The sequence below is a fragment of the Mesoplodon densirostris genome, chromosome 6 (assembly GCF_025265405.1).
Source record: "Mesoplodon densirostris isolate mMesDen1 chromosome 6, mMesDen1 primary haplotype, whole genome shotgun sequence".
In the NCBI taxonomy this organism is placed as follows: Eukaryota; Metazoa; Chordata; class Mammalia; order Artiodactyla; family Ziphiidae; genus Mesoplodon; species Mesoplodon densirostris.
Genome location: NC_082666.1, coordinates 44,414,499 through 44,438,441, shown reverse-complemented (window position 1 = coordinate 44,438,441; position 23,943 = coordinate 44,414,499). Strand labels below are relative to the sequence as shown.

The following is a 23,943-nucleotide window of genomic DNA, read 5'->3' as shown; positions in this document are numbered from 1 at the left end:
CTCAGTTTCTTCATAATAAAAAGGAAACAGAAATATCAACCTTGCAGTGTAGTTTTGAAATTTTAAAGCTATAATATATGTAAAGTACCTAGCACAGTGCCTACCTGGCCCAAGAGTTACACACAATAAATTAGAATTCCCCTTCTCTATGCTGGAGAATAGTAGAAAATAAGATTGCTTAGGTAGGGTAAAATTAGGTTCCAGACACTCCCTAAAAATTACAGATTCAGGATAGATGAAAGAGGAACACTGATAAGAGTAATTTTAAAGAAATAAACTGTCATATTAGAAGAATGAGAACTTAGAATCAATGGGTCTGGCTAAACCACTGTAGTCTCAGCATACAGGAACCTGGACCTGAACATAGCAATGCAGGAAACAAAGAAGGCTCTTTCTCAGCAAAGAATGACCAAGTTTCAGAACATTGATTAAATATGAAGAATGAAAGAGGAATGAATCAAAGATAAGATTTTTTACTCCAGATAACAGGGAGAAAGGTAACACAATATTACAATACCAGGAAAGAGAAAGAAAACATGATTCCAAATTCCCTAAACATGCCTTCATTAGAGAATTAGTTAATCATAAGACTGCTGTCAATGTAATTAATCAGTACATGTAGAGGTAGAACTGGGAGGGAAAAAAAAGAGTCTGGGCCTGAAAGACAGGCACTGGACATGAAAATGCAAATAGAACCATGATTTTTAAAAAGTATCTTATATGTTAAGTTTGCAAATTGAGAATTCCTCATCATTTTCTTTGTACTTATGGGAGGAGGAGGAAAGGAAGAAAAAGAGGAAATAGTAGGCACTAAAATGCCTACAGGATTGGAGAAGATACTTACATGTGCCCAAGATGGAGTACTTCAGATCCCCTTCCTCCTGGCTTCCTTCATTGCCTCCTATCCCCATCTAGTAGTAAAACATTTTTTTCTATTTAAATAATTAAACCTATAGCTCAAGGGTTTATGATCAGTTAAAGAGTATGAAGAACCAATGAAAAATGAGAAGGACAGTAAATATTTTGTAACTAGATTTTTAAAAATTTGTAAATTGAAGTACCATAAAAATCTTACCCACTTTAAATCCAAGTAAAACAAATCCCAAATGAAGAATTAATCTTCATTTCTCAGGGGAACAGGGTTATTGTAAAACAACACGCAACAACATTCTGAGGACATCTAATACTTGCAGCCAAGTGTTTAGCCACAGTAGCAGTAGCATCTTCTGGTCCTCTAACTCAGTGATTTTCAAAGTGTGGAACATATACCTTCACTAATTTGGAAAGCAGAATCATTTCCCAGAAATCTTCCAGTAGTCTTATTGAACATTATGATTATAAAGGTTGTAAATATTCTACAAAAACTGAATCTACGTGTTCATATTAATGATCAGGTTCGGTTCATCTCAATTAATGCATCTTCATATCTTTTGAGTGCTGTTTACATCTATTAAGTTGTATGCTTTAATTATATCTCAAAGTAATAAAAATGGTTCAATGATTCACTGAAGGATTAAAAGTAGTAATGAAAATAGTAAATAATGCAACTTAAAAAAACACATAAATTTTAAAATGAAGAGGACTCTAATACAGTGAATACAGAATATAAATCTGTGTCAGCACAAGAGTGACTGTCACATAAGCAAATGAAAAGGAAAATTATAAATAGAAAATTAACATAGTGAATATTTGAAATTTCAATTTATTGAGTCATCAATCTATTTGTTCCTGGCTTCCTGCTATGAAACATGGTCAGACCAGTGGCCTAAAGACATTATAGTTTTTGTTTCACTTCCAAAGCACAAGGACCTGTATGAGTCTTTCCAGAACAGAACAAGTACCAAGTAATGCTTTCCAGAACAAAAGTGATGAATTTTGTTGCTAAAGAAAAAGCCAAAAAAACAAAGAGTACTGCTTATAGTAAAACCAGGTGCAAGTCAAACTATAAACAATAGACTTATTATACCAGCCACAAGGTTAATGAGAAATATCACACTCTCAAACAAACAAAAAACAGAACTATTGGCAAAATGCCTTTATCAGATAGATGTACTAGAGGCTACAATGTGAAAAAACAATTAACTATGCACATGCTAGCAGGTATTCAACTTCAGAGTTGGACAAAACCAGTGATATGTGGAGTCTGAATCAATACAACAGGAGTAAGAAATACACAATAAAATTTGATCTATTTATCACTGAATATCCACGAGAAGAGATTTTTCTATTCATTCATTCATTCATTTGAGCCATGATGTAAAATTTTAAAAAGGTAATATTGGAATCAGTATTATCAATGCACCACCACAAATATAAGAGGTTATACCTGAACAACATCTACAATGAGATTTATTCCCAGGCAACAAGTGATGGTGAACAATATGTCTCTTGATCTTGATTCAATATTAAAAAGAAATGGTAAAAATTCTGAATACAATCAAATCAAAGTCATGGCCTATTCTACTTTTTTATGAACAGCTTTACTGAGATATAATTCACATATTTTATGTATCACATATCACATAAAATCTACCCACTTCAAGTGTGAAACATATACCTCCTTTGATGTATACAACTGTGCAAAGAAATTTTGTATTCTGCTCATCTTCAATCTCTCTTACCCGATTTTTCATCTCAGTCTATTATTTCACCCTTTTATATAACATTACCGTCACCTTGACTTTTACAAAATGTTCTAGCTCCTTGGTTTTTATTAAAGCAAAAAATAGGTGCTGTCTAAAATCAATTTCTCTGTTCCCTGTAGCAAACCTTTTTCAAAGTACACTTTCACTTTGGACATTAAGTACAATGTTCTTCTCCTTTTATGTGGCAGAAACTTTTCTTCAGCTGACATGAGATCAACTAAGATCCAGTGTTTGCTTCTAAGTAAGTGGAGTGGATGTTTCTTTACTGTCTATCTTGTTGCTGTTTAACGCCAGCTCTCAGATTTTATGCTGAGGCTTAGCCAATGTAAATTTACATTATCTCTTTGATAATTTAGGAGTAGTAAACTTTGTCTTAGCATTTCTCTTTTGTGTTTAAAATAAGCAGCCACATAACACACAGGATTTCTATATCCAGTTTTTTGACTGGCTCAGCCCTCAACATGTGGAGTTTCTCATAGTGCTGTTTCCCTGTGTGAGGGAGAACACCCACCACAACTGTATACCTTCTGCCTAGTACAGTCACTGTCTGGTCCCTACTTTTAAAATCTATTATTCCACACAGTAAAATAGATTCCAGGTGGTATACTGTCCATCAGTCCCAAAGCTTGCCCTTATCTCTTCTTCACTTGTCACTGTAATTACCCCAAGAACTACTTTACTTCTCATGACCTTGATTATTTTCCTACAAGTGAGACTTCCAAATAAGGTACCAGGTTTTCCTAAGTGACCCATCAATAGTATATCCAGCAGAAATTCCTCAAAGTTCCTCAGCCTTGGATGATATTTTTATATAGGGTTGGGGCCAAGTTGACTATTTCCTTCTCATAATTACCTGGTCATTTTGGCAGCAATCAATGGCAGCAGGAAGAAGGGCAATCAAATATCTGTGCTTAAGTTCCCCTATTACGTGGCATTTATTTTGGTGCAAAACTGAGTAGTTTTCCTTTATTAATTTTCCAGTGCCTCTTGGGCCACTGGGAGAAATTCTCTGGTGAGGTCACTAGCAAATTCTATTACTGTCTAAACAAGTAGATCATTATGTTAATAATACTTGTAAACCAGAAAAAATTTGTCATAATGAATGCTGTAGAAGGAAAAAAGAATCAAATAACCCCTCTAGAATAATACAAGATGATTTATCCAGTTCACCAATGCTCGGAAATATCATTTTTGCACAGCCCTAGTGTAATAACTGATGCTCGTAAAGATGAGCCTGAGGCACTACAAAATTCTATAGAAAATGTTATAATTAACATAGTTTATGTTAAGAGCATAGTTTAGTATAGTCTAATTCTTTTTTTGTTTTTTTTACAGGAACATTTATTTACTTATTTATTTATTGGCTGCGTTGGGTCTCTGTTGCTGCACACAGACTTTCTCTAGTTGTGGCGAGCAGGGGCTACTCTTCACTGCAGTGAGCGGGCTTCTCATTGCGGTGGCTCCTCTTGTGGAGCACAGGCTCTAGGTGCGTGGGCTTCAGTAGTTGTGGCACGCAGCCTCAGTAGTTGTGGCTCGTGGGCTCTAGAGCACAGGCTCAGTAGTTGTGGCACACGGGCTTAGTTGCTCCACGGCATGTGGGATCTTCCTGGACCAGGGATCGAACCCGTGTCCCCTGCATTGGCAGGCAGTCTTAACCACTGCACCACCAGGGAAGTCCCTAGTCTAATTCTTTTAAAACTGGTAACCCAAGTATGATAGGTATAGCCACTCCATTAAGCCAAACATCTGCTAAGACAATACCTATTCCCAATAGATCAAATGGCAGTTTAACAGATAAGAAAATAACTATTCATTTCCCATACATACAGCACCTCCTAGAGTACACTCCAGGCTTAGTGTGTTATTTTCCTGGATACCAAACACACAAAAAGAAACTGGTTTTATTAAATTATCTCTTTGATTTGGTTATTATTGACATTTATTTAATAGAGGCATAAAAGAACAAAACATTGTATAAATAGGTTAAAAAAAACAAACAAATGTCATAAACTATTTTACAACAAGGTTGAAAAGGAAAAGTTTCCCCTCAAAGTCTTTCTTTCTTTAAGTAAAACTGTCACTGAGTATTTTTTTAACATTTTTATTGGAGTATAATTGCTTTACAATGGTGTGTTAGCTTCTGCTTTATAACAAAGTGAATCAGCTATACATATACATATATCCCCATATCTCCTCCCTCTTGCGTCTCCCTCCCATCCTTCCTATCCCACACCTCTAGGTCGTCACAAAGCACCGAGCTGATCTCTCTGTGCTATGCACTGCTTCCCACTAGCTATCTATTTTACATTTGGTAGTGTATATATGTCCATGCCACTCTCTCACTTCATCCCAGCTTACCCTTCTCCCTCCCCATGTCCTCAAGTCCATTCTCTACATCTGTGTCTTTATTCCTGTCCTGCCCCTAGGTTCTTCAGAACCCTTTTTTTTTTTTTAGATTCCATATATATGTGTGAGCATACGGTATTTGTTTTTCTCTTTCTGACTTACTTCACTCTGTGTGAGTCTCTAGGTTCATTCACCTCACTACAAATAACTTGTTTTTTATGGCTGAGTAATATTCCATTGTATATATGTGCCACATCTTCTTTGTCCATTTATCGGTTGATGGACACTTAGGTTGCTTCCATGTCCTGGCTATTGTAAATAGAGCTGCAATGAACATTGTGGTACATGACTCCTTTTGAATTATGGTTTTCTCAGGGTATATGCCCAGTAGTGGGATTGCTGGGTCCTATGGTAGTTCTATTTTTAGTTTTTAAGGAACCTCCATACTGTTCTCCATAGTGGCTGTATCAATTTACATTCCCACCAACAGTGCAAGAGGGTTCCCTTTTCTCCACACCCTCTCCAGCATTTGTTGTTTGTAGATTTTTTGATGATGATCATTCTGGCTGGTGTGAGGTGATACCTCATTGTAGTTTTGATTTGCACTTCTCTAATGATTTCTCTTATTTTTAATGAGACCTCTGGTCTTACAAATGTGATTTTTTTACTTGAAATAATTTAATCCTGTTTTTCTCCCTTCCCTATCTCTCCCTCATTTGTAAAAAGGCAGATGAATTTTTTTTTCCACCCTCCCTCCCTAGGGCAGATGAATTTAAAACTCAGAAAATAACTGCTTGAAATTGCCAAAACTAACAAATATAATAAATGTGTCAATCTGCTTTCCTAGTAGATAAAAACAGAACCTCTTATAAAAAGTAGCAAACACATGTGAGTTAATCCAATATAAAATGCTCCTCAGAACAGTGGTGTCATGGTCAAATGCACTGCTATCTTAAAAATGCAAAAATTCACTGAAAGCCAAAGCAAAACAATCTGATTTACTTAGCCATACCTGCTCATCTCTTTGTCTCCACTCTTGCCAATTTTCTTCCCGTGAATCCTTCTGTACCGGGTTTGGTAATGATAGCTCATGCTGAGCATTACAAATGGCATGGGAGGATTTCTGGGGAATTTTCTTAAAAGCAAGATTCCTGAGCTGTGAAACAAACAAACAAAAAATTAAATTCAGTTTACCAATCCTGGGATACAAATGATTTTTCTGAAAGTTAAGAAATCAATATTTCTATACTTCTAAATACTCATTATGCTAACTCACAAAGTCACTATTTGAATTTTTTGTAGTCTTTGTAGAATGCTAATTTCACCAGCATTTGAGATAATTTTGGTGGATTTCCAGATGAAAAGATTAATAAGTGAGAATGGATTATACTCTACTATACCACCATTTTAATGAGTCTGCTTTACTAAAGGGAAGTTTATAGGAGTAGAGAACAGGATAACAAGTATGCTTTTAAAATGCAAAACAACAGGGTTCAATAAGATTAAAGTTTAAAGATTAAAGATTAAGATTAAAGATTAAAGCCTAGTCCACAAAGTAACATAATGAACTAAAACTGTACTGGCCAAGCCACTTCCAACAATAAGAAAAATCTTAGTCACAGAGGTTGAAACAGGGAGAAAAATACTGAGAGGCTACTATGGATTAAACTGTATTCTCTCAAAAAATATGTTGTAGGCCTAACCCTTGCTGTCTGTGAATGTGACCTTATTTGGAAATAGGATCTTTGCAAATATAATCAAGTTAAGATTAAGGTTATATTGAACTAGGGTGACCCCTAATCCAATGAAGGGTATAGACAAAGAGAACACCATGTAACAGAAGAGGCAGACTGGGAAGATGCAGCCACTAGCCAAGGAATGTCAAGGACTGACAGCTACCCTAAGAAACTAGGATGAGGCAAGGAGGGAGTCTACTCAGTCTCAGAGAGCGCCTGGCTCTGCTGACACCATGGGTAGAACTTCCAGCCTCTAAAACTGTTAAGAGAATAAATTTCTGTTGTTTTAAGCCACCTGGTTTGTGGTACTTTGTTACAGCAGCCCTAGGAAACCAATGAAGAGGCTTTATATCAAGGATCAACAGTTTAACTGATAATCAATAGACTGTTCTGCAAGAGTGATGAGATACAAACATCGCTTTAAGCAGCTGTTTTCTGCTGTGGAAAAGACAGAGTAGAGGGGATGCTGCTAGAGACAAAGCCATGGCAGGTACACTAGTGATTTATTACAGAAAGTAGACTGACAGAACTATAGCTGTGGAAGTGGGAAGGGAGGATCCTCAGGCTCATTCTCAGTAATGTAATGTAAACCCCACTATTACCTTATTTTCTGTTCCCCACATCTATTACCAAAAAGAAAATGGTGGGCAATCAAAACTTCTGTAAGACTGGACTTCTGAAAGGTTGTATGGTGAGAAAAATGTCTTTTAAAGTGACTCTATGTGGCAGCATTTTAAAGAGATACTTAGAAAGCAATGGTGATGGAAGTAAACAAATTGAAAAGGCTTTTTCTAAGTCTTGGGATATTATAAAATGAATATAGGGGGGGAAAAACACTTTTACTACTTCTCTCATTAAGTGATATTGAGAAAAGTCCTTAATACCTGACTGCTTCTTCTGTTAAAAGACAAACAGACAAAGGCTAGAGGTGTTTTTCAACGTTTCTTTTAAAAATAAATGGGCGCATTAAATGTTGGTCATGTAACTCAGGCTAGGCATGTCTAGGGGAGAAGGGCCTGTTTACTACCCTTAAGAAACAGATGACCATCAAATGCATAAAAATGTATGTTCAAGGCTAGTCATAGGCTTATTGTGTAGTCATAGGATTATTGCCTGTAACAGTAAAAAAAAAAAAAGAAGAAAAGGGGAAACAACCTAAATGTTTATCACAACAATCTGATTAAGTAAACTATGACAAAGCCACATAATTTTAAATAATGTGGATAAAATAATGTAGATCTTTATTTACTCATAAGGAAAACTGCTCATGCTAATTTTAAAAAAGCCAATTATGAAAGTCTATTATATAGTCTCATTTTCATTTAAGTAAAATATGAATGTATATATGAATGTATCTAAATATTCAAGTAAACATATATGTATACAGAAAACACATACAAAAATATTAATTTATATCTCTAGTTATATTTACAAATGACCTTTGTTTCCTTTTCAGACTTTCTTGTTTTTCAGAAACTTTTTGGAATGAGCACATAAGCTTCCATAGACAAAAAAAAAAAAAAAAGGCAATTTAAAATATGTTCATTACATCTGACTTCAAATACACACAAATTTATATCCATTCATTCAAGCTATATTTACCAAGTACCTATGGACCAGGAACTGTGGATACATAGGTCAACAAGATAGTATCTGCCCTCATGACGCATACAACCTACTGGGAAAGCAGACATGAATAATTATAATTGCTACCTCATTTGCTTCACTCTGTTGCTGTTCCTTCTTTTTTCTTCTTTTCTCTCTTTTTTTCTCATTTGTAGTTGATTTATTTGTTTGAGACTTTCCAGTATTCCGACCTTTGCCTTTTCCAGGCTCAGAATCAGAGCCACTGCCACTATCCACTTGCAACAAGGCAAAACGAGAAGCAGTAGTGGGAACAGAACTAAGTACCGCTGAGGCCATTGTAAGGATTTTTCTTTTAAAATACTTCTGTCAAGAATAATTCCTGTGGGAAGGGAGAAAGGAGGAAGATGAATAAACACAGTAAAATTTGCTTCAGATTTTAGAACAAATATATATATATATATATATATACACACACACGCATACACTTCTCCTGACACTGAATTTAGTAACAGTTGGATTCATACACACAGTTCTATTGGCAGTAACATACTTTTTAAACTTAAGTAAACAACATAAGATTGTATAATATAAAAAAGAAAAATGATATACTGAGATTTCACAATTATTACAAGAATACCACCAATACAATGTATTGATTTTCCATATACAGTTTCCAAAAATTAATGATTTTCCTCCTTCTTTTAAATACACTGCTGTATATTTATATATTTATGGAGAATATCCTAATATATACATATTTATGAAGAACATCCTCAATCTGATTAATATATACGTATTTATGGAGAACATCCTAAATCAATATGGTTTACAATGGAAGAGTAAGAATAACATTTTTCACCGCACACAGAGACCACTGGTCCAACTACATGCTTATCCCCAACTTCCAAGACAGGAGAAAAGGAGTAGGAAACAAAGAACATTCTTACCGTGTACAAATTCTGCCTTAAGTTTGATTCTAGAGAAGTGACAGCAAAATAGAGAACTTAAATTCTCTCAACCAAAGGAAACTTTTCAAAATCACCTTCCACAATTATCTTTTAGTTCACTAGTCTCAGTGTCCCCTACCTCTCTTAGCTTTTTTTTCTTTTATTGGAGTATAGTTAATTTACAATGTTGTGTTAGTTTCAAGTGTACAGCAAAGTGATTCAGTTATTTATATATATACATATATATTCTTTTTCAGATTCTTTTCCATCATAGGTTATTACAAGACAGTGATTATAGTTCCCTCTGCTATACAGCAGGTGCTTGTTGTTTACCTATTTTATATATAGTAGTGTGTATATGTTAATCCCAAACTCCTAATTTATCTCCCCCCACTACCCCCCCTTGGTAAGTGTAACTTTGTTTTCTATGTCTGTGAATCTATTTCTGTTTTGTAAATGTTTATTTGTATCATTATTTTAGATTCCACATGTAAGTGATATCATATGATATTTGAGTTTCTCTGATTTACTTCACTTAATATGATCATATGTAGGTCCATCCGTGTTGTTGCAAATGGCATTATTTCATTCTTTTTATGGCTGAGTAATATTCCATTGTATGTATATACATCTTCTTTAACCATTCATCTGTCGATAGACATTTAGGTTGCTTCCATGTTTTGGCTATTGTAAATAGTGCTGATATGAACATTGGGTTGCATGTATCTTTTTGAATTAGAGTTTTCTCCGGATATATGCCTAGGAGTGGGATTGCTAAATCATATGGCAACTCTATTTTTAGTTTTTTCAGGAGGCTCCATACTGTTCTCCATAGCGGCTACCCCAATTTACATTCCCACCAACAGTGCAGGAGGGTTCCCTTTTCTCCACAGCCTCCCCAGCATTTATCATTTGTACTTTTTAATGATGGCCATTCTGACTGGTGTGAGGTGATACCTCACTGTAGTTTAGATTTGCATTTCACTAATAGTTAGCAATATTGAGCATCTTTCATGCGCCTGTTGGCCATCTGTATGTCTTCTTTGAAGAAATGTCTATTTAGGTCTTCTGCCTATTTTTTTTTTTTTGCGGTACGCGGGCCTCTCACTGTTGTGGCATGCGCAGGCTCAGCGGCCATGGCTCACGGGCCCAGCCACTCCGTGGCATGTGGGATCTTCCCGGACCGGGGCACGAACCCGTGTCCCCTGCATCGGCAGGCAGACTCTCAACCACTGCGCCACCAGGGAAGCCCGAGGTCTTCTGCTTATTTTTTGATTGGGTTTTTTTTATGTTAAGCTATATGAGCTGTTTGTATATTTTGGAAATTAATCCCTTGTTGGTACCTTTCAGCTTTTTAAGAGCCTTTTAAACTTAAGGCAGGATAGCAAAGGTCCTCTAGTAAAATATATATATATATATAAAACTGAATCACTTTGCTGTACACCAGACACAACACAACATTGTACATCAACTATACACCAATTAAAAACTTTTTTTACAAAAAAGGTACTCTAGTACTATCTAACCCAAATCCTTTTTTACAGATGAGGCAACTGGTACTTAGACTGGTTAGGTCATTCTGCAAGTTACTGGCAAAGTCAGGACCTGAAACTAGATTTGCTGAACCTTACTCTGCAATTTCTAAGTAAGAAGCCTTGTAACTACTAGAAGACTAAGTACTCTCTCAATTCAAAAGAAACAGATTCTCTTAATAAATTGTGAAACTGAGAAACTTGTTTATTTTTATTTTGAAATGTATTGAGTACATAACTGAACAAACTATTAAATATTTTTAAAAAAAGGAACACTCCAAGTACCTAGCACTAAGATTAACAAAATGTTAACCCACCCCATGCCTCTCCCCAGTAGCAACCCCCCAACTCCCACTCTGTCCAGAGATAATTATTATCCTGATTTGTTACTTATTCCTTTGTTTTTCTTTATAGTTTTATCATGTCTGTCTCGAGTCACAGTGCTCATATCTGAACTAGCTACTGTTATTTCCACAATATCCTACTGTTTACACAGGTCCACCCTATTCATTGTGGGAAGGGACTGTGTAAAAGTGCGAATACTAAGAGGTGAGGATCACTGAGGTCCATTTTGAAAGCTAACCACACACTACAGTTTGCATGTTTTCAGGAGGGAACAAAAATGAGAAGCATACGTTCAATCTTCCATCTTAACCTAAGAATCTAGAAAGTTATTTGGAAATCTTTCAATTTTTTGTTAAACAATGAAAAAAAATCAAAAGAAGAACTGAGATTTGAAGATGTCATCTAACAGTTATGAAATAAAAGTATTTTTATTACAATACCACGTTAATACCTATTGCTCCTATGTTCAGAAGCATATGGATTAAGATAAAATACCACAACATACAGAGATGACATCACACCATTAAAATTATGACGTATTTTTAGGCTTAAATCTTTCCCACAGACATGAGAATTAAGGCTTTGTAAGTTACTATAAGGAAGAAAATATTACAAAATGAAAAGGAAATTCCAGACTCAAAAATACTATGGAAAACATTAATTCTGCTTCAACTTCAACATGCCATGTTAAAATCCTGTAAGTTTTAGTAGCTTTGACCACTTTCGGTACACTAATCCTACACAGTTGTTCTACAACTACTGTATTTAATTTTAACTGTCGCAACTATAAATTGCATATGATAGCTGTTCACAAATATTCACTGCCCCTCCCTGAAAGAGAATTGCGTATCACTCTCATGTTGAATGCAGGCTGGCCATGTAACTACCAGTGAAATATAAGCTTTAAAAAGCTTTAAAAGCCAGAACATGGTTCACCGTGTTCTCTTTTCTCTGCTTCTGTTATTGTGGAAGTGTATGCTGAGATGAAGCCTCCTACAGTCAAGTCTGATGGAGTCTAAAACTACAATGAACAAAATCTTCTTACTAACCTGTAATGGACATGTAGCTTGAGCAAGAAAGCAACTTTGCTGCTTTAAGCTGCTGAGGTTTTCAGGTTGTTATTGCAATATAATCTAACCTTATCATCACCGATAGCTTACACAAATATATTTCCTCTCCATTTCAGGACTGATAACAAAACTGTGAATTTCATATTTGGATTGTTCTGCATGAGTGAAATGTTCACAGGTGTTCTAAATATGTCTCCAAAGCTCACAGAATTTTTTTTTCTTTGAAATGAAAAGAAAAAAGTTTTTAGGCATTGAGAATTTGTGGTTGAGCAGTCGGCCACTGAAGAGTCAGAGACCTAAAGATTATACCTAACATAATGCATAAGGAAAACACCAATCTACCTGAAACCCAAGGATCATAGTAGAGACTATGTCTTATACAGTGGACACACACAACAAGTAATAAATGTTTCCTGAATGAATGAAAAGAATAAAAGAATGACAAAGTGAAAAGAAAGCATTAGAACAAATACTGTTAACTGAGAAAAGAATCAGTGATAAACACTCAAAATAATTATTTTTCTGAGGCAGCTACCTATGTTACATCTTAGCAACCCATGTGTTAAAATACTTTCTCTAACTAATGAAAGGGTAAATGGAAAGGGGAAATGCTCACCTCCAATGATCCCTTGTTCTGTAGGGGGTACAGGTAGGAGAATAGGAGACTGGTAGCCACCTGCACTATACTCTACATAATAGTAAATATTAAAGGCCAAAAATAGCTCTACTCAGCAGCTGAGGGAGTAAGGAGATGGGACAACTGGAAGGGCTCATCATCTGTACTCATGCTGTACTTAAAAAAAAAAAAGTGATAAACATCCAACACAACTACCTCATTAGCCATGAGAGAAATCTGTATACTATGTCAAAAATCTATATACCATACACTAACCAGTATTTCAGAGGTGGAAGAGGGGGGAAATGTAAATTTTAAATGAAAGAAGGGAATAAAAATATAAAAATAATCCCCAATTTGTAAATATGTGTATTATTTATTTACATACCAAAAGAAGGAAATGCATGGGACTACTCCTTTTCCTTTCTATAGTTTTCACTATTTCCCCAAATATTCTGTAACGACCATATTCCTTCTATAAGAAAAAACTCTCATCGTGAAAAGGAAAAATGGTCATCTATACCCAAATTCAAAAAAGAAAAACATAATGTAATCAATGCAATATTGATTTTTCTGCCCTGTGTTAAAACTTAAAAAGGGCAACTACAGGTCAGAAGTAACAATGACATGCCTCAGGTCCTTTTATGTTAGTGATTGAGAAGATAAATGACACAAAGCAATTGTCAAAGACTGATTATGGTGCATGTTTTTAAGAGAACATTGCCTTCATTAACAAATTTTTCAGAATTTGCAAAAAGATAATCATGTTATACAATCCAGGAATTCATTTGAAACTGCTTTAAAATCTTGAAGAGAAAAAGAGATAAATAAGCAGACCACAAAAAACATTAGACTTGTGAAGATGCTATTTCAGGGAAAGGCTAGGGTTAGTATTCTTGTGAGGCTAGGGTTAGAGGTCCTGTGTCCTAAACTTCTGCATCTCCACCTATGGTCATATCTAAGAGATACTTGGATAAATAGATTCAGAGTTCTTCTCCCTCCCCCTGTTATTTTCCCTTTCTTTCTCCATCACATGGTCTTTAAAATCCAGATACTTGAGTATATATAAATGCTCATTTATAAACATACACTTAAATAACAAGGACATAATTAAGGTACACAAAACAAAAATACAGTGGACATCCAAGCTACCTACATTGGTCAGTCTATGAATGCAGTGGCTAGTGCTCTATGTTAAATAGTTACAAATTACTAAAATACTACACAAATTAGGTTTTTAGTCCAGAAATTTAATGATTATTTCCTATGTTTCTCCCTCTTCCCTTTGAGTCTCCTTTTATTTTATTTATTTATTTTTTTTTTTGGCCACGCCCCGCAGCATATGGGATCTTAGTTCCCCGACCAGGGATCAAACCTGCAGAGTCTTAACCACTGGACCACCAGGGAAATCCTGAGTCTCCTTTTAAAAAATAATTTAAAGGCTAATTTAAGTAGTTGAAGGAAGACAAAAGAAAATTTGAAAGATAATTTGAAAACAAATGTTTCAGGTCAAATGCACAAGGAACAAGTTTACAAATATAAATATGCAGGCAGCTCATCACATATAAGTGCAACATTCTATAATTTCTTAATGAATCCATCAGTAAAAACTATTAATTCCTCTATACTTAAAATCGCAGCAAAATCAAATTATAGTGAAGTCTCCACTTTATATATACTCAATACTAGAAAAGCCAATTACTTATTAAATATTAGAGCATATGTTAGGGCTTTCTATAGCAACTGTCCTTCCTCAGATTTTGTACTCCAGCAAAACAAACTACTTAAAATTTCCTGACCACACATTTAGTTTTACTTGTTCAAATCTTTTTGCTGTGCCTTTTGCCTAAAATGCCCTCCATCTCTTCCACTTACAACTTGTATTTGTTCCTTAAAATCCTGCTCAAATGCTAGGATCTCTATAACGCTTTCTCTGACCTGCCTGTTTAATCATTCCCTCCTTCGTAATATTTCTGTAGTTTATATTTACTTTTATTACTGAATAGATTTAATTAAAATTATCTGTTTTCTGTTGTGCCTAGCCCCTTATAATCCTGATTTCAACATCCTGAAAGGCAAGAGCTTCTTCTTTCCACCCCTAACAAAACCACAGGACCTGGCACACAGAAGATACATTTATTGAATTTGGTTTTTTAAAAAATATTTACATTCCCCAAGTACACAGCTATCTATGCATTCAAAGACATGCTCTAAAACAGAATGGAGCAAAAGAAAATGCAAATTGCGCTAGAGATAATCCCCAATTCCCAGAATGCAAATGTGAGTTAACAGTGATTATTAGCAGTTCAAAGTTGCTTCATTGTAAGGGCCATTCTACTAACTGATTATCAACACAACTAATTTTGTTTAGGAAACATATTCGTTTAGGAAACACAACTGGTTTCAAAGTATTGATTAAAAAGAACTAGGATACATGAGGAGCTTAAGTAAACTACTTTTTAAAATGAATAGCCTAAACTGCAAGCAGAAGGATTTATAAACAGCTGATCCTCTTGGGCTCCTCTACTAAGGTTCTGAGGACCAGTGCCACTATGATGTAATCCCTTTAGACTATGATCTCTCTAAGGTCAAGAAAGATGGTAGGAGTAGCCATACCTCAGTCCAGGGAACCTCAATTAGGGCACTTCAAAAATGGTATATGTATAAGTTCCTCAATCAAGACCAAATATATCCCTTTTATAAAATGGAATGATAGTCGTCTTCCATTAACACTATCGACCAGTAAGCCTGATGAAAAAAGAAGTGAATACCATGTAGATACCAACTAGTGTGGTCTCACTGAAATGTAGCTTAGATTAAAAAAAAACAAAAAACCATAAAATGAAATGGCATTGAGTATGAGTGACTTAATACCTGGTGAAATTTTTTTATCATATTATTTCACGTTCTGTTCCTCAAATAACACAACTACACAATATCTTTCAATTTGGCTTCTTATAAAGTAAGGTTCACAACCAGTAAGTGCCAAGAGCCTACCAAAACTTTGCTCGCAACAAACAATGCAAACAAACCATATAAACTTAATGGGTATGCCCTAAATTCCATTTTTTTTCTTCATAGTTAAATACTGCCTCCCCTCTCCAATCTGCATCACCTAATTTCTGTGGGTTGAAAAACCTAGGCAAAAAGTACAAGCAGGTACCGGTTGAGGACCTAAGGGATTCGCCCATGAATAAAGCACATGTATTTTCATTTGCCCCAGTGATCTCTTGGTCAACTTCTGAGTTCTTCACTCTTAAAGAGTGAAGCCACCTGACTGATTATCTTATAGATAAGTTTGTTGTAACCATTTATGACAATACCTTCCATTAATTAGGATTTGACTGATGAGAACTTAAGTGTTATGAACCTGTTGAGAAAAAAAATCTACGTTTCCACAGATTAAAGATTTAAAAACTTTTTAATTGCCACAAAGTTCAATATTCTTATGGCTGCAAGTCAAATTTATTAAACTGATGATTCAGGTTACAATCACAAGCACGTTTACTATGTAAAGAAATAGTACTGAACAGTGCAGAGAAAATTTCACTGGCTTTTCAGTAGAGGAAAGACGATCTTTCATTAGTGCTTCTAATGAAAGCCATAGCACCTACTCAATTGTAGAATCTAGCTAAGGTAAGAATGAAAAATCTAAAACAAGGCGGAGAGAAAAAACAATTTAATAAGTCATTTTTTATCATTGTTCAATATCTACCAAGCACCCAAAGTGCTAGAGATGACAAAAATTCTGGAAGACTTCTTGTTCCAAACAATAACTACAAAAAACAAACAAAATTCAAAATCCTTCTCCCTTTTACTCTTCAATAGTTAGCGGAGAGGAGGAGGAGCACGTTACTCAAAAAGTAATTCACTATACCTCATTCACGAATGAAAGCCAAATTTCACCCACAGTCTGTTAACCGATGCTCCAAAACTTATTCGCGCAAAGTACATAGAGAAGGAAACAGAGCTGGGCGAGACCTAACTCGGGCAGAGAAGCGGCTTCAAAACCTGAAAGGGAGAAAACAGCGAGTCAGGTCGAAGCTCCAGAAATTTCCGAGCGCCTGGCTCCCCGGGCGGGAGCGCGATGCCCGCGGAGGGGAGGGGGCGGCGGCACCTGTCACTCGACGGCCCAGCGACCGCGGTCGACCCCGGGCCCGGCCCCCGCGGGGTCTCGGGAGCCGCAGGCACCGCTCGGGCGCCTGGGCCTGAGGTCGGCGCGGGTCTCTCTCCGCCGCCCCCGAGACCAGCGCCGAGCGACGGGGCCGCGGCCCTTCCCAAGGAGCGGCCCTCCCGCGCACTCTGCCCAGCGGCTCCGGACAGCGGGGCCCATCGCCTCAGGCCGAGTCCCCAACTGCCGAGACCGGGGCGCACGGAGCGGCGCGGCCGAGCCTCCACGACCGCCTCAGGGGCCCCGGAGCGGTCCCCCGCGAGGCGGCCCGCCCTCCGTGTACTCACCGGGCCTCCCCGGCCGCCGGCACGGCCCTCCTCTCCCTCCTCCCCCCGCCGCCGCCGCTCCGCGGCTCCTGGGGCGGCCGCACTGGGTCAAGTGTCGGGGGGCAGGGGCGGGCTAGCGCCGGGTGAGGGTCGCAGGCGGCCCCGCGAGCGGGCGCGGAGCACTAACGGGCCCCGGGGCGCCGGGCCGGGCGGACCGCGGCGGGGAGCGCGGCTGCGGGCTGCGGTGAGGGGCGGGGAAAACGCGGCCGCGAGCTGAGGGCGGGAGGGAAGTCCCGGCGGAGGGGGCGGCGTGAGAGCCGCGGGGCGGAGCGGGGGAGGGGCCTGGAGAGGCAGCCGCCGCGCGCGGGGGTTTGTTTATTTTCTAGGTTGGTTGCGGCGCTGTCGCGTGGGTAGGGGTTCGCGGGTGACTTGAGCGCCCGGAGTTGGGGGAAAGGACCAGACCCACCTGCTGGAGAAGGGGAGCTACGGGGGCCGGGCAGGGTCCAAACGTCTCACGTAGGCGGCGGCGCCGCGGTCTTCGGGGTTACCGGGAAGAGAAGGACTTACCCGGAGTAGGTGGAAGGACGGAGGCCTCCCGAGGGAATAGGACTCCAGGCTATTCCCCCGCAGTTCGGCGGCTTCACCTGCATCGCGGAGAGCAGTTAGAGAGCCCTGCAGTGGAAAAGGGCCAGTGGAACGTGGGGGCCCGAATTCCCAGCCCCTCCGGGCTCGACCTCCAGTTAGTGAAGTAGGGTTGGTCCTGCAAACAAGATATGAATAGAAAGACTGCATCAGTTCTCTGTAAGGAAAATAATGAACATTGCTCAGTTGTCTGTAGAGTTACAGCACTTTTACGTTACCTCCCTTGGTGCTCCACCGGGTAGTAGGAGTCTTATTTTACAAGCCAAGTTAAGTGACTTACCCAAAGCCTCACATCTCATAAACGGCACAGCCGGAACACAGCTGTCCTGACTTCAAATTCTGTGCTGCTTACCGTTGCGTCACATTATCTTCCTAAATCACTTTGTTTCAACTAATAGTAGACGCCCCCATAGGTAAGACGCTGCAGGGTTACAGAGGGGAGTTAAAGCTGTTATCCTTGCCTTCAAACTAAGAAATAAAACAAGGAAAAAACAGTTAAAAAACAAACCATGACAGATGCCATGTGAAAAATACAGAGTACTGCAGAATATCAGGGAACTGCTCAGACCTGTCTGGGGAATCAGGAAAGAAAGACAGTAAGGAGGAGAAGGCATTTGGGATTGACCTTGAAGGAGATAGGGTATGGTTTTACAGCAAGAAGAGACAGCATGAGAACATATATGAAGGTGAATCAATGGAAATTGTGTTCAGGAAAAGCAAATGGTAAGGCTCTAGGGCATGTTGAGAAGTGGCAGACACAGGAGAATAGGGCCTGGGATGCCAAGTGGAAGAATTTGTATTCAAATCATTACTTAGTTTTTGTGGTTTAAAAGTTTGGGGGTTTAAAAACCTTGCTTTTCTTTGATCTCTCTGTGAATGGATACAGAAATCAGAGGTGGGAAAATGGTCAGATAGACTTGCGATAGGCCAGGTAAAAGGTAATGATAAATCTGAACTAAAGGTAAGGCAGGAGGAATTTAAAAGAGCTTGGCTAAAAGATGATGTGGAAGCAGAATCTACTGAATTTGGCATTTGATTACTTGGTTTTCCAGTAAGAGGGAATTGCTTGAGAACATACATGAAGGAGGAAGAGAAGAATAAAAGGTAATGGAGGTTTTGAGTTTGGAGATAATTATAGAAGATAGAAAAAAGAAAATTAGAGATAGGAATAGGAACTGCTTCTTGAGAAATCAATTTAGACTTGTACATTTTAAGGGTTTGAAAGATTGTTGAGACAGCCAGATAGAGGTGGACACTGAGAAGTTAGATGTAAAGGTTTTGAAGTAAGAGTAAGAGGGTTGAACTAGAAAATAGATTGGGAAGTTATCAGCCTAGCAGTGATATCACTGTGAGAGAAAAGAAGAAAACAAAGGGCAGAATCTTGGAGAACATCTTTAGAACCTTGCTACTCAAAGCATGGTCAATGGCCCAGCCGCATTAGCCCCGCATTGGCTCATCACCAGGGGGTTTGTTGGGAAGGTGGAATCTCAGCCCTCCCCACCCCAGACCTGCTGAATCAGGTCTTCAGTTTAACAAGAACCCCAAGTGATTTGTATCATGTTAAAGTTTAAGAAGCTCAGGCCTAGATGAGAAAAGCCAACAAATAAAGAAGGGATCTAATCTAGATAGAGAAGCCAGCAAAGAAAGAGAGGAGGAAGTGGGAGGAGAACCAGAGAAACACAGAATCACCAAAGCAAGATACATTGGAGTTTCACAAAGACAGGGGCAGGAAGGAGGGTTGATCACAATATCCAAAACCACAGAGGTCGAAAAGTGCAAGGAACTTTTTTTTTTTTTTTTTTTTTTTTGCGGTATGCGGGCCTCTCACTGTTGTGGCCTCCCCCGTTGCGGAGCACAGGCTCCGGACGCGCAGGCTCCGGACGCGCAGGCTCAGCGGCCATGGCTCACGGGCCCAGCCGCTCCGCGGCATATGGGATCCTCCCAGACCGGGGCACGAACCCGTATCCCCTAGCATCGGCAGGCAGACTCTCAACCACTTGCGCCACCAGGGAGGCCCACAAGGAACTTTTGAACTTTGTGATTAGGTGGTGTGGTCATTATGACCATGTTGTTCTAACTGAAAGCTTGGAAACTGCCCCTTTGTGATTGGGGACAGCCTAGAAATATAATCCCTCCAGTCCCCACATATATGGGACATATCAAAGTAGGCTTGTGGATTTGATAGTAGGACAAAGTAGAAGTTCTTTTCTAGTTGCTTCTATTTTCTCAGTGAAATAAGAAACAAGATCATTTTGGGAGACTGCTAATTGTCCATCACAATGTATTCTCTCTTTCTTCCTGACCACAGAGACTATTTTTCTCAGCCTTTCTTTCAGTTGGGTATGGTCAAATGTGAAGTTATTGCTACTGGAATGGGAGCAGAGATGATGTCGGCCACTGCCAGGCTAGTGTGCCTCCTTCATGCGTTTTTCCTTCCTGCCAGCTGGATTATGCAGATGACTACAAGTCCCTGGGGTTGGCAGAACCACAAGAAAGAACGTGCAGGGATGAAGGAGAGCTGCCCATTGACCTGGAACACCCACGCTGGATTATTTTGTGAGCAAGGTATAAATTTCTATTGAGTGGGAGCCATAACATTTTTGTTTGTTATAACAGTTTAGCCTACTGTGGCTCATGTAGTTATTAACTGAAAGTAATGAGGGGGGAGTTAGCGGGGGAGGGAGAGAAGAAGAGAGATGAAATACTAGTCTGTCAGTGTGGGAGAGGGAATTGATGAGGGAAACATGGTAAGGTTTCCAGGCACTAATAAGGGCCCACGTGAGTCAGTGGGCATGAATTTATAGAGACCAGTCAGTATGGTTGTGCATTTTTCTCCAGACAGATTTAGTTGCTCATGTGATGCGCAAGCACTGAGTAGGCAGTTTTGGATTACCCAGGACTGAGATTTGGCTGGGCAAGTAGGATGGGGAGAAATCGGCAAAGGGTAGTTGAGGGTAGATGCAAAGGAGGCATTATAATTTCAGATGTGGTAGGAAATAAGGCTTTGAGAGGGGTGGGGAACTGTGAAAAGATGGGAGGGTGAATGGAATGGTGTTTCTGATCAGGTTGAAGAATTGTTGGAGTTTAGGTACCATAGAGAATGACCTGAAAAGAGAAGAGATGGGTTGGAGAGTAGTAGGCTTGAAATTAAAATTAGAAGTAATGTCAGTAATGTCAAGGTGTAGGGAATGACCAGAAGAGTGGGTAGCTGAGATAGCAGAGGGCAAAGATCGTTCCAAGAGAGATGGTCAAGGAACTGAGAGGCAGTAAGGATTTGAAAGATATCTATGTCTATATCTATATCTATATCTTGCAAAGAATTATCTGCAGACGTGACAGTAGTGTTGGAGTAGTGAGTAGCCTTCAATAGAGTAATAATGAGCCTGGTCCTAAAATCTTCAAAGAATGAGGGGCTGAATGCTCTGAATTAAGGTGTTCAAGGCCATCAGTGATTTAAGATGTTAAACTCTTGCATGTTTCAGGCACTTTAAAGTTTTGTTACTAATGTGAGATTTCTAATTGCTTCTCTTTGACCTCTCAGATTACAGATGGTGACTGCTTTCTTTAAGAGGAAATGCCCATCTGTCTGTATTATAAAACAAACACATGCCAGTGTTCCCAGTTTAAATGACTATGCTTTAAAATTTGTCATAAACTACTCCTTCTACCTCCAACATGTATCTTCAAATAGACACATCAAAAGTGATGCTAGCCTTGCCACATCAAATAATGTGCTGTAAATGTTAAAATTCTATGTGAAAAACCTCAGCTATAGCTTAAGCTAACAATAAATAGGGATTGATTAGGGGCCTGACAAGTTGAAAATAACAAGATTACCTGTAGTTTAAAACATTAAGTACCCCATTATATAGCATAGGTGGTCTGGAGTCAGACCGCTAGGTGTTGAATCACAGCATCCATCTCATGGGGTTATTGTGAGGATAAAATATTAATATATATATATATAATACCTATAAGCATTTAAAAGACTTTTTAGCACATATAAGCACTCAATAAAATTTAGGTATATTATTGTACTAATCTATATCTAATTCTTATAGAATTGCCTATAACTATAGTTGGACTTTTCCCACTTAGAAAACATGTTCGTTACATCTATTCATGTTAATGGTAAGGAGACTTCTGGTTAAACACGGTGCACTGATCACATGTTTTTCTCTACTCACTCCAGATACCTCATTAAAATGAGAGTGAAGGGATAAAAAAAAGTATAAACCCATAAAGACAATGCAAACAGGAAAAAAGATCCCTGTTGAAGAAGGATGTCAACAAACTTAGGAACATGGAAGGAGATGGATGAGTGACAACTAACTTACCCAAACTAAGAAATTTAATATCTAAGCTTCTGGGAGGAGGTTGACCCAGCCAGAGTGAACCTTTTCACATCCCAGACCCTGGAAAGGGTCTGAAGCTAGAGCTGCCGCACCTCTGAAAGCAGAATTAGAGTGGGACTGAGAATGAGAATTTATTATGAAGATTTTATGATGAACAGTGGGATCCTTCCTTCCCCCAGTCCCTAACCCATTCCCTGCTGCCTTAACTCAGCAGATAGGAAGTTTACTTTCTGGAGAGTTTGACTCAGAGCTCCTCTGGACCCCAGGCAGAGCTAAGGACAGGGATGACTCACTCCGTAGAAAAGCAGAATTAAATGAAGTTATGCATGTTGAGTTATGAGACATATCCCCCCCACCCCAGCTTCATTCCCGAATTCAGATTCTAGAATGCTGGGATCATGTCAGGGAATTAGAAGCTTCCTCTGGGTGGAAAACCAGCTGGTCCAAGAATAAAGGCCTACAAATATTGACAATTGGGGGTTCTGTAATGAAGAATGTGGCTTGTCACCTATCTCTTTACAATGAAGCCCAACAGTAGACAAGTCCTGTTCCTACCAACAGAAGCTCTCATCCACTGTTAGTCAATAGTGAATAGTCCAGGATCTCCAGATATTTGAAGAAACCTCCTTACATGAAAGAGCCTGAAATGAACAAACAGGAGAAAGAAAGAAAAAAAGAAAAAGGCAGAGAGAGAGGGAGGGAAAGAAGGAAGGAAGGAAAGAAAGAAGAAGAAAAAAAGAGAAGAAACAGGAAACAGACAATGGAGGGAGCAGAAAAAGATGTCAAAGTGAAAAATTTTAACTCACATATGCTCAGGAATCTAATAGAGATGCCTCATCAAAATAAGGGTGTAAACCAAGAAACAGAAACACATAAGACCAACCTGGTAAACAGGAGCTCCAACAAAGGAGAAAATAGGGAGAATTCCTGAGATAAAGGTGAAGGGAACTTCCAGGATGACAACTGTGTAGCAGGCCTGGAGAGCAAACAGTCTACTCTGACACAGGAGGATGGAGGGCTCCAGAAGTGATGTCTCCAAGGAAAAAACAACAACTATAAAAACCACAGAACTGTTGATTACCTACTGTGTTTGAACCTTATGAGAGAAACTTCACAGCTCTGGTGGAACATATAGAGATAAAATGGTGATAGGGTATAGAGAAAACTAAGCAACCCAAGGAAGAGGGGGCTATAAATTCCAGGGAAAACAAAATAATTGTGGTGGACTATATGATTGTTTAATACTTGATGTTACTTTCCTGGAGGAGAATTATACTTCCCTGCCCCATTGATGTCAGACCTGGCAGGGTGAATTACGGTGGCCAGGGAAATAGAGGCACAGGCAGCAGCTTTAGAGTCATGTCTCTGGCCCTGCCACAAGGTGGACACGTGTTAGAGACTGCCTCTGGCCATCTGAGTCCTGAATGCAGACACCGTAGAGCGAACTGCAGCTGGCCTGCCGCCAACATGCTGTGTAAATGAGAAATAACCCTTTATTGTTGTAGGCCACTGAGGTTTTTGTGGTAATTTGTTAATGCAGCATAATTAACCTCTCCTGACTGATATAACATGGGATGCTGTGGACAATATATAAAATAGAGATTAAAATATATAAACACTGAACAATGGGATATAAGCATATTGGGAAATTAGTAAATGGCATAAAATGGCTAAAACGGAATAAC

At 38.8% G+C, this 23,943-nt stretch overlaps 1 protein-coding gene across 3 annotated transcripts in view; it reads right to left on the bottom strand.

Moving 5' to 3' along the window:
- GKAP1 (G kinase anchoring protein 1) overlaps nt 1–17,479 on the bottom strand; it is a 90,794-nt gene extending 73,315 nt beyond the window's left edge. For 2 of the 3 annotated variants that reach the window (XM_060101754.1, XM_060101752.1), the window contains exons 1-4: nt 17,283–17,479; nt 16,702–16,835; nt 8,441–8,693; nt 6,004–6,147 (exon numbers count right to left, since the gene is read on the bottom strand). In XM_060101754.1, coding sequence (XP_059957737.1) covers nt 6,004–6,147; nt 8,441–8,650 — 354 coding nt within the window. In that variant the 5' untranslated portion in view covers nt 8,651–8,693; nt 16,702–16,835; nt 17,283–17,479. Of the gene's footprint in view, nt 1–6,003; nt 6,148–8,440; nt 8,694–15,440; nt 15,573–16,701; nt 16,836–17,282 lie in introns of all 3 variants that reach the window. The other variant, XM_060101753.1, reaches the window with a different exon arrangement.
- Nucleotides 17,480–23,943: the final 6,464 nt, after the last annotated feature.